The following is a 12,015-nucleotide window of genomic DNA, read 5'->3' on the forward strand; positions in this document are numbered from 1 at the left end:
AACTTCATATTTTGTTATGACATCTCCCGGTTTCTTAATCGATCTAACTAGTGCCGGTTTGATGACCAGTATGGTTATAAAAACATTGTCGTATCAAGTTTCATTGTGCAAATTAAACCCATAACAAAATATACAAATGTTTATATGATTTCATTGTGCTATACAAATAATGGTACAAATGGCAGAAATCTGAGTGATCTAGTGCCTGATTACTAACTTCATGTGACCTTAAAGCTTAATTGTCAATTGATAGGCCCAACCTTACCCCTATTAAGGGTTAACCACCTTGCATTCATGGTTGACTGATATGTCATATTTCTCCCTAACCTATAGGCCATGGCCAACGGGTTAGGTCAAAACGTTGACCAGTTTATGTTTAGCCAGAATGCTGCTTCTGTAGACTGATACAAGGGCATTTTTGTAATTTGACGTACTCACTGCAGGTACGAACCATGACCATCATTGCTAGGTGGGTCCCTTGGAATCTGGTAGAACGGGTCGTCGGGACAATGAACTGAGCTTAACCTTGGAGAAAAGTTCCAACCGTTTACTTGTTCAAGTTCACGATCAACACTTCTCATAGCAGCTTCTTCTTTAAACTTTAAGAAGAACATCGATGACCAATAATCTTTTGCCAAGTTCTATAAGTGGAACAAAAAGAAAAAAAAAACAAATCAAAAGTTTAGTTTAAGAGTTTTAACTTTGGACACTAGGAGTCAAAAGGGGTTGGGTTGACCCAAAAATAATTTTTGAAAATTCTTAAGAAACTACTAGATAAATTACGTGTTTGTTATGATTACCGGAAACGGTATAATTACCATACTAATGTGAATCCTATAATAAAAACAGTTTTGTAGATTTTATGAAGAGTAAAGTACACGGATGGTTCCTGTGGTTTACCAAAATTTTGGATTTGGTTCCTAGCTTTCCAAAAGTACACGGATGGTCCTTGTGGTTTGCATTTTGTAACGCATTTAGTCCCCAACTTTGCCAAAAGTACATGGATGGCCCCTATGGTTTGCACTTTGTAACGCATTCCGTTCCCAACTTTGCCAAAAGTACATGGACCATCCATGTATTAAATGGGTTAGGGACTAAATGCATTACAAAGTGCAAACCACAGGGAGCATCCATGTACTAAATGGGTTAGGGACTAAATGCTTTACAAAGTACAAACCACAAGGACCATCCGTGTACTTTTGAAAAGCTAGGGAACAAATCCAAAATTTTGGTAAACCACAGGGAACATCCGTGTACTTTTATAAGTAGACTTCTGCTGACTTTCACCCTGTTTGACCCGTTAAACAGGTTCTCTTTTGGCAATAACTTTTATTTGACCTGTTTGTGAAAAACTACCCAAATCGACATGTTTATAACTAAAATGGGCCTCTCAAAAGGTAAAAAAACTAACCATGTTTATTAAATGCAGCAACTCATTCACAGCGTTCTTGAAGAGATCTGGGTGTGCAAGATCCAGAGTTGTGAGAATCTCTTGTCGGGTTCTGTGAGATATATTTACCTCCATTGGCGAGCCTGTATGCAAAGAATGAAAGACAATAAGATATCGAAACGGGTATGTCGAATTAGCTGAACGTGATCTGAAGCAAATTGTATCTAAATGCTTACAACTTCTTAATTTGTTTTAGAGTAAAAGTTATTTTCGTCCCTGAGGTTTGGCCAGCTTTGCGACTTTCGTCCGAAGGTTTGTTTTTCCGCATCTGGATCCAAAAGGTTTGAAATTTTGCCATTTTCATCCAGCGCGTTAACTCTATCCATTTTCTCCGTTAAGTCAGAGGTATTTTCATCTTTTTTATTAATTTAAATGGCAATTTGGTCTTTTCACTTTACGTACAAGCATTAAGGATGAATATGGCAAGATTTCAAACCTTTTGGATCCAGATGCGGAAAAACAAATATTTGGACGAAAGTCGCAAAACTGGCCAAACCTCAAGGACGAAAATCGCATTTTACGCTTTGTTTTATTCAGAAAAATTAATTAATATATTAGTGATTTTCTGATCATATTTAATACATTACTTAGGTATAAAAGTCGAGGCAACCCGATCCACCCGCATTAAATATAAACAAAATTACACGGACTGACCCAAACCAATTTCGGCCCGGTACCCAACCCATCCATTTTCCACCTCTAGTTAGACTCTACAGGAGAATTGAGGGTGATACCTGCGCTTATGTACTTCTCGATAATGTGTCGCACCATGTAAATTCTTTTAACAGGATCGGTTACGGGTATTTTTTCAAGCTGTTGTACTTCACTGTAAAAATGCACACTTTCCCCAGCCAAACAACTGAAATCATAGAGTAAAGAAAGACATCGTTCAGATACATGTAAACGGGTCGACTAGAGTAATGTTTTTATCTCTAACGGACCAAACCGGTATAATAAACAAATATTTGGCTTAAAAGGGTCGAAATTCACCCAAAGTGTGTTTTAAATGCAAAAGGCCTCCTAATTCTTTTTGAGTAAAGTACACGGATAGTCCCTGTGGTTTACCAAAATTATAGATTTGGTCCCTAGCTTTCCACAAGCACACGGATGGTCCCTGTGGTTTGCATTTTGTAACGCACTTAGTCTTCAACCAACAAATCTAAACGCTTTAGCATGTCTAAGTTAGGGACTAAATGCGTCACAAAGTGCAAATCACAAGGTTGTAAAAAGATAGGGATTAAATGCATTACAAAGTGCAAACCACAAGGACCATCTGTGTACCTTTGGAAAGCTAGGGACTAAATCCAAAATTTTGGTAAACCACAGGGACCATCCGTGTACTTTACTCTTCATTTATTTAAAGGTTAGATTATTACGTGAAACAATATACCTATTGTAATCATATTTGACATACTAACAACCTACCAAACATTACCAAATTTGATCAAAACCTGTTCTGACACGTTACCCAACAGCCTCGACACACGTTTTTTTTTATAATTGAGTTGAAGACAAGACCTGTCCGCAAACTCCATGAAAGATAACAGAAATCTTTTATTCTGTAAAAGTTTATCCAACGGATCATTTGGATCGACATCGAGAGTTGCATCGTTCTGTGACAAACTCCCACTATCAGGTATTCCGAGAGCTTCCCCCATGGTCTTTAAATTAAAGCTTTCCTTCTTGTTTAAGCTCATAACTGACACCAGTGGGTGAGAGAATGAAATTGAGAAGAACGCCACCACAAGAAAACTTGCCTATGGAATAACAGTCCACAAAGATATTAGTTAACGTATCCAAATAAAGTTGAATCTTCCAAAATGAGCTGGTATGTGTAGGGCTGGCAATTTCAGACACGGACACGAAAACACGACACGAAATGACACCACCTTAACAGGTTCGTGTTTGACCCTTAACAAGTTTCGTGTCTTAAACAGGTCAACATGATAAGACATGTTAATTTGCGTGTCTAAACAAGTTATAAACCCGTTAACATGTTAAGCACCCGCGAAGACATGTTAATAACTTTTATTTAAAAGAAAATAGGAAGTGGGGTGGGGTTTGGATATACGCAGCCTGAACAAAGGAAAAACATAACCCTAATTTTGAAACATCAAACATCGCAGCCGCATCTCTCTCTAAATTCCACGTCTCCACGGTCGGCGTCGACACTCCAACCGTACAGGGCGTGTTCGTGTCTTAACAGGTATGACATGCTGGTAAGTTTTTTCGTGTCTTAACAGGTTATGTTCGAGTTTGGAAAAACTGTCACGGTAAGATTTGTGTCGTGTTTGTGTCTTATCATGTTCGTGCCTTAACAGGTTGTGTCCAACACAATATGCCAACCCTATATGTGAGTTATCTAACAGATCAAAATGGGTAACTTTTGTATGAGTCGGGTTAACACGGAACAATTTTTTTTACAAAAGTTTCTCGATTTTTAATCAACAAATTTGCAAGGCAAATGTACAAAACGAAAGAAAAGAGTAAATTACTATTTTGGCCCCTGTTTCAGTCCAAAAATGAATCTTTTGACATATCAGACCCTGAGATTGCATTTTATAGCGGTTTTGGCCCCTAACACTAACTATGTTACTTTTTTCTAATTAGGGGCCAAAACCGTTATGAAATGCAATCTTAGGGTCTAATATATCAAAAGATTTATCTTTGGACTGAAAGGGTTAAACCGGTTAAAACACAGGGACCAAAATAGTAAATTACTCAAAAGAAAAAGAAAAGAAACACCTAGAACTTTTGTTGAACTTTCACATAAGTCCTTGTTTTGTTTTTACATTATTAAATGCCTTAACTTTTTGAGTTAAACAGTTTAGGAGCTTTTACGCATTTAAAACAAATTCTGGGCGACTTTCGATCTATTTGAGACAATTCTTTTTTAAGCTAAACCTTGTCATGTTTGTGCCTTAACAGGTCGTGTCCGACACGGCGACACAATATGCCAAGCCTATATGTGGGTTGTCTAACAGATCAAAACGGATAACTTTTGTATGAGTCGGGTTCTGGGTTTTAAAAAGTGCGCCTAGGCGCGAGGCGCACTAAGGCGCAGGCTTCAGCGCCTCAGGGCACTTGAGGCGCGCTTTTTCCACAAAGCGCAAGAAAAGCGCATTTGTTTGGGTTTTTTGAGGTCTGAGGCGCGCGCCTTATGTATTTTGGGTGGTTTTGTGTTGTTTTTATGCATGAAAGTGTTGTACAATAGGTTTTTTGGCTTGTACATGTAGGTAATATGATATATAAACCTTATTTAGAACTATATTTTGGATAAGGGATGCTAAAAGCCTATGGGATATATACAAAAATTTATATAATCTTCTTGCGCCTCGGGTATGAAAAGCCCACCGCTTTTGCGCTTTGCGCCTCATTTGTAGACCTCATCGCTTTTGTGCGCCTCTCGCTTTTTAAAACCAAGGTCGGGTTAACATGGAACATTTTTCTTACAAAAGTTTCTCCTTGTTTAATCAAAAAATTTGCAAGGCAAATGCACCCAAAAAAAAACACCTAGAACTTTTGGGCGACTTTCGATCTATTTGAGACATTTCTTTTTTGAGCTAAATCTTGTTTATCTTACCTCTTTCACCTGTTAAAGATAAAGCATAACCCGAATTGACCCATATATAACTAAGGGTCGAAATTGTCACCTCGATGGAAGGAATAAAACATACCACAACTAAAAGCAAACATCTGGTGGTGACTTGAAGCCATGTTTTCTCCTCATGCGTCTCGTTCAAAACATAAGCAACCACCCATACACCTAAAACGGAAAATCAAGAAAATTCTATAACCAATAGGAACTAAATCACGGTCTTTTATGAAGCCAATATGTTACTACCATTATTCATCTAAAGAGTAAAGTACACGGATGTCGGATGGTCCATGTGGTTTACCAAAATTTAGGATTTGGTCCCTAGCTTTCCAAAAGTACACGCATACTCCCTGTGGTTTGCACTTTGTAACGCATTTAGTCCCCAGCTTTTTTCCAAAAGTATCGGATGGTCCCTGTGATTTGCACTTTGTATCGCATTTAGTCCCTAACTTGGACATGCTAAAACCTTTAGATTTGTTGGTTGGGGACCACATCGTTACAAAGTGCAAACCACAGGAACCCCGTGTACTTTTTGGAAAGCTAGGGACCAAATTCAAAATTTTGGTAAACCACAAGGGCCATCCGTGCACTTCACTCTTATGACTTATCTATAATTCGGGTTTGGATGAATTTACACCATTTATGACTTCAACATATTATCTAAATTCATTGAACCTCATATTTTAATTTATGAGAGCTTTAAAGAGAATTATATGCAATACCAAATTTTAATACGTACCAACTGAAAACATAGTTACGAGTATGGCCCGCCAAAGGTCCTTGAGCTCATCGAATTTGAACTCAATATGATGAATGGCTCCAGTAATACAAACCAAAGCAGCAATGTATACGACAGGAAAACACATATACGGTCCAACCCATTGAGTCCCCATATGGCATCGATTATTTAACGGCTGCTTAACGTGAAGTACTACATCAAACAAACAAACTCCAACATTAACAGATAGCACAACTGTAATTAAGATAGATACATGAATGTCTACACGAGCGTATATGCATAGATAAGACCAACTGTCTTACATGTAGCAAAGGCTACCCAGGGCAAAAGAGCAAGTGGAAGACTGATATATGATCTTATCGGAAATAAACGCCTCCTGAAAATCACAAAACAGCAGAATTTAACATAAGTAAAAAATGCACGACCCCAATTTGGATTATATGGTATTTTCATAGAGCAAAATAGAACAAGTAGAAGTATCGAAAAATAAAAAGAGTAAAATGCCTAAGTCGTCCGTGAGGTTTGGGTTAATTTGCCTGTTACATCCAAAATAATTTTTTTTTTTTGTATCTGGACACATGACGTTTTGATTTTGTTGCCATTTCCATCCAAGTCACAAACTCAGTTAAAATGTATCGTTAACTCTAGGACGATTTTGGCAATTTATCCATTTATGTTTCTGTTTTTTTATTTTCTTTTATACCTTTAAATAAAAAACAATAAAAATAAATATAATTATAATATATATGCATACATATACGCACACATTGTATATACACACACTTATTTTTTTTAATTTTCTTGTTTACCTTTAAATGAATAAAAAATATCTATTTTTTTATTTAAAGGTAAAAATAAAAATTTAAAAATAAGTGTGTGTTCGTGTATATATATTATAATTATAATTATTTTTATTGTTTTTTATTTAAAGGTAAAAAAGAAAATTAAAAAACAAAAACATAAATGGGTAAATTGCCAAAATCGTCCCTGAGTTAACCATAACTGGGTTTGTGATTTGGATGGAAATGGCAACAAAATCAGAACGTCAGGTGATACAAAAAAAAATTTGGATGTAACAGGCAAATCAACCCAAACCTCGGGGGGGACGAATTTAGCATTTTACTCTAAAAAAAATTTTAAAAAATGTAAAACTTACTTGACAAATACGCTATACAGGTGGGCTGCTTGAATAAGGCGACAGCTCAATAACAATCCAAATCCAAGTGGACCGTTGACCCAAACTGAAACCAAGAAGTTACTATAGGCGAACATGAATTTCCAAACGAAAATGAACATATAATGTGATTTTAGTTACTAAAGAAAAAGAAAATAAACCTGCCCAGAGATAACAGGATTGCCACCAATGCTTCCTGTGAAACCTCACAACATTAAGAGACATCTGCATAACGTATAAAGAAAATATTAACACAACTGATAACTGACAACAATAATGGACATACAAAAACGTGGAGTAAAAAAATAGATATGTTAGAATATTCCAATGTGATATAAATCGGCCCGAATAACACCGGATCGAAAACAAACGATAAAATTTAAGGAAGTTCTATGGCTCGTTTGGATACAGAATCACCACCAAACGAAATGGTAGGGTTGCGACGTCCAACCGAAGATACAGAAATCACCACTCCGGTTAAGATATCTGAAGGGGTATGGTCCCAGATCTCGCACCAACATGGCCGCGAGTGACCATTACCCTCATCGAAAACCCCCACCGGCAAGAACTTATCTGTGTCCGTGCGGGCACGCGCGAACACAGCGGTCGAATCCAATCAGTCAAGGGATGAGAAGACTTACCTTGTGTATGAAAATGGGTGTTACACATAGCGATGCGGCTTGGCACCGCATCCTATGAACATTTTCGTCACGACAAGGGATCTGGACAACAGCAACAGTCACCACAAGTGGCGATGCGGCCTGGCACCGCATCCCGCACATGTCTTGGCCAGAGCAAGGACGCGGAAACAACAGCAGTTACAGCGAGCAGCGATGCGGCGCGGCACCGCATCCTGCCCACAAGGCAAATGGGACTGACACCACAGAGCAAGTGGCACCAATGACAGTTGCCTGTCAGCCCACATGTAAGCAACAGACTGACACCGCAGTGAGACGTGGCATCAGCAGTAGGACGTGGCGTCACCTCCATAACCGACAAGCCTGACACACCTGCAAAGGGGCTGCGCGTTGTCAGTCTAGCCACGCAATTACCCTCCTTCACTCCTTGGCTATAAATGCCCATCCCGGATCAGGTTTGAGGTATCACTTATCAACTCTCTCACTACTGCTACTATCACACACTTTGCTTCACAAGCAAATTACTGATTCTCACGCCGGAGAGTGGTAACAAGGAGCACCCCCCACCCCATCCTCTTTGTTACCAGTCATGGTTTGTTTCCCTTGTGCAGGAGACCGACTAGCGGACGATCCAGCCACCGATCCTCGGAAATAAGGGATTAATCCTACTTGACGAGACCAGTGAATTAACCTCTCTTGGTTAACCACTGTTTCATCAATATCATATCTAAGAACGCCATTCAACGTGCCACGATTGAGCTAGCAAAGACAATCAATTTAACTCTCACACTCAAGAGATAAATTAACAAAATTCATTTTCAAAATCAAAACTCACTGCCCTTTCACTCACTAAATTTCAATACATATATATAAAAACATAGCACTGCTTTACGTCCTAAATTAGAGGAATAAAATTAATTAAGTACTACATAGAAAGCATGAAAAACAAATCGGCAAAGCATGAAATAAAACTGTTAAACTAAAGGTAAACTACTGGTGGTGGGAAATGGGAACGTGGATTCTTTTTTATTCATGTGCATGAAAGTCCTAAAATGGAGCTCCGCTTCATGCAACTAATCCTGGCCCACCCGTTTCCAATAACCCTCAAATTACTAAGCCACCACTATCACCATAGTTGTTAATGGCGAACAGCGACAAATAGCGATGAGGTACCTATATGCTATATAGCGAATAGCAATAAATAGCGGGCGGCTATTTTATAAATAGCAATACACAAGATTTTTTTTAAAAAAAAAAATTATATGTATATTATATCAAAATAGCCTGACATATATGCTATTTTACATGTATATATTTAACAAAAACCTAAAATCCAGCTATTTTATAGCTATATTTAATTGCTATTTATATTAAAAAAATAAATAAATAAAGTGTCGTTATTCTTGCCATCCATCGCTACAACCCTAAAAGTGACACTATACCTATACGCTAAGTAGCGTGCTATAGCGATCGCTACGATCACTATTGACAACTATGGCTATCACAATGCTTCTAGATGTTTAATTTGATCAGTAACATAGACGATTAATAAAAAGGATCAGTAGCTTTACCGCAAGTGACAGCAAAAGATTGAAGCTAGCCACGATCTGAATTGTTGGGATCCAAAAACTACTTCCTTTAGGTCTAGGAACTTTGTGAATTAAAAAGGGCAAAGTCGATCTCAATAAAAGGCTGCAACACAAAAACTATCTTCATTATAAACATGCATAGCATATTATGAGCACCAACAATTTGGAACACAATAAGAATCAATATAACCTCTGTATCCATCATTTCTAGCATGAAATCACCATTAATAAATTCTTAGCAAATGTTCATTATAGTTATTAGTCTTTTATTAGAGTTTTCTCTGGCGCTTTTAAGTTTCAGTAGGGTTTATCTTTATCACTCCCATTCTTGTAACTCAATTTAGTTATTTTCTCATTCACTTTACACAAAACATTAGAAGATTAATATGGAAATACAAACTATCTGTCTATCTTCAACACTAAAAGAGCTTTCATGACCTTAAACCTAGGGATGAGAAATTAAGTTCCAAATACCGGTACGGCACCAACTGAACACATACGGTACGGTATTCAGTTTTGAATTTAGCTAAATTAGGGGTATCGGTACTATGTGATATGGTACCTGCTCGGCATATTTAACGATACCATGCCGTATGAGTACCGACTGAACATAAGCGATATAGTATTCAGTTTTGTTTTTAACTAAATTTTGGTATTAGTAGTAGTAATCTAATCCCTAGTTAAACCTAGCGCTTTTCCAAACACAATTCAATACACACTTAAAATCAACATCATTCTAAACAATCTAATAACTTAATAGAGATCAAAACTGACATCAAAATCCGATGTGAAACTGCGTTAGAATTGGAATTTCAAAAGAATATCAAATAATGACAATCCTGAAGCAAATAAAGCTCGAATCAGAGTTCAATGTTGATATAATCATACGATATCTAGTGTTGATCAAAATAAGCATAGAGTTAGGGTTTGGTATGTGCAAATTTGGGGGGAAAGTGACGTACAGTAGGAATGAGAGGATAGCGACGGAAAGAGCAACGTAGTCGCTCGGACAACCGCCGATGACGTCACAACCGGTCATTTGATCGCCGGTCACCGGTAAACTGCTGCTGTTGATCGGAGGAATGTTGTTGGAAAATTGCCCAAATTGTTTAAAGTCTCAACTTAACTCAAGTTTACTTTATTTGAAACTTTGACCTTTGACCAACTAAAGCATTCACATCCTCTTCACACAGTGCGAATCCTAATCCTATATTTGGGTTTGATTTAAATGGGTTCGCATTAGGTAACCGAATCGCGTACCATATCGGTTCGTACCTAATTGGAACATTTTTCGACCCGTATCACTTGCCATTTTTGTTATTGATATGACATTTCAAGAAACATGAAAAGATTATCGACAAAAGATTCACCAATAAATATAAAAAAAATGAAGAGTTGGTGATTTTAGATAAAATAAAAGGTTAGAGAATATGAAACTAAACATAATATAACCTGTTTAGAATAAAATTGAAGATTGCTGCATTTACATCATATTTTTATAGGGAAAAGATCAAATAGGAAGTTAATTTTCGCTAGGAAGGATAGGAAGTCATAGGATTATGACATGTGGCAAATTTTAAAATAAAGAGAAAAGGGTATTTTAGTCAATCCAACTCTTTCTTCTTCCTTTTTCAAAACCCATTAACTTCAAAACCCATCATTTTCAAAACCCACAATCTTCAACTATTTCTTCACTTTCTATCTCAATAATCACTACATTATAGTGCGATTTTCATCACCAATCAATGATTCAAAACCCGATCAACGTGTTCTTCAGCTTTTTTTTGAAGAAAACCTGGTTTAATTTCATAAAAAATCTCGTTTTTTTCCGGTGATTTTGGAGATAATCACTCGATTCGTTCGATTCGAGCGTTGATAAGTGTTTCTATCATTCAAATTTCGTCAATTGATGAAGAAATCAGCTTCGATCCATGTAAGAAATTCTTTAATTTCATTTTCACGATCTGGGTTTTTGATTTAGTCATTGCGTTTTACGATCTTTGCGGGGGTCCGGGGGCGGCAGCCCCTGGCGGGGTCCAAGGGGCAGAGCCCCTGGCTGGGGTTGTCAGCTCGGAAAATTTTTTTTTCGATTAAATTGCTGTACTAAAAACGCATCAGAAAAATTAATTTTCCAGAAATTGGCTCATTTCGAAGACAGTAATTTGTAGACAATTCAGACAGTTCACAGTGACAGACAGTTTTATGTGTCCATTGCGTTTTAGAAATAAGAGAGTTTTATGTGGTTTCTGACTATTGCGTTTTAGAAAAAGAAAAAACACATTTTTAAGTGTTTTTAGTCATTGCGTTTTAGGTAAAACACATTTTTAGGTGTTTTCAGTCCATTGCGTTTTAGAATGAGTCATTTTTAAGTGTTTTCTGGCCATTGCGTTTTACATATAAGACATTTCTTTGTGTTTTTGGTGCATTGCGTTTTAGGTAAAACACTTTTTTATGTGTTTTCACTCCATTGCGTTTTAGAAAACAAACATTTTAAGTGTTTTCTGGCCATTGCGTTTTACAAATAAGACATTTCTTTGTGTTTTTGGTGCATTGCGTTTTAGGTAAAACACATTTTTATGTGTTTTCTGGCCATTGCGTTTTACAAATAAGTCATTTCTTTGTGTTTTTTGTGCATTGCGTTTTAGAAAAATGTCATTTTTTAGGTTTTTTTTTCATTGCGTTTTACGTAACTGGTGGTTTTTCTATTGCGTTTTACGCAACTGAGTTTTAAATTTTTTTTTAAAATATAGCAATAGTATACTCGTTTTAAAGATAAAAAAACGCTCGTTTTTTTGTGCAATTTTTATAAAAAAATAATGTCGTATGA

The 12,015-nt window shown here is 36.9% G+C and overlaps 1 protein-coding gene across 1 annotated transcript; it reads right to left on the reverse strand.

Moving 5' to 3' along the window:
* Positions 1-88: 88 nt before the first annotated feature.
* On the reverse strand, positions 89-10,509 carry LOC110895094 (regulator of G-protein signaling 1). Its single transcript, XM_022142379.2, has 11 exons — positions 10,151-10,509; positions 9,171-9,291; positions 7,123-7,186; positions 6,944-7,028; positions 6,090-6,163; positions 5,788-5,979; positions 5,128-5,216; positions 2,969-3,207; positions 2,185-2,309; positions 1,412-1,533; positions 89-641 (listed from the first exon to the last, which is right to left on the reverse strand). Exons 1-11 carry the CDS (start codon positions 10,225-10,227, stop codon positions 435-437), a joined length of 1,395 nt encoding a protein of 464 aa, XP_021998071.1. The 5' UTR covers positions 10,228-10,509; the 3' UTR covers positions 89-434.
* Between the last annotated feature and the right edge of the window lie 1,506 nt (positions 10,510-12,015).

Source organism: Helianthus annuus, chromosome 12, assembly GCF_002127325.2.
Source record: "Helianthus annuus cultivar XRQ/B chromosome 12, HanXRQr2.0-SUNRISE, whole genome shotgun sequence".
NCBI classification, from domain to species: Eukaryota; Viridiplantae; Streptophyta; class Magnoliopsida; order Asterales; family Asteraceae; genus Helianthus; species Helianthus annuus.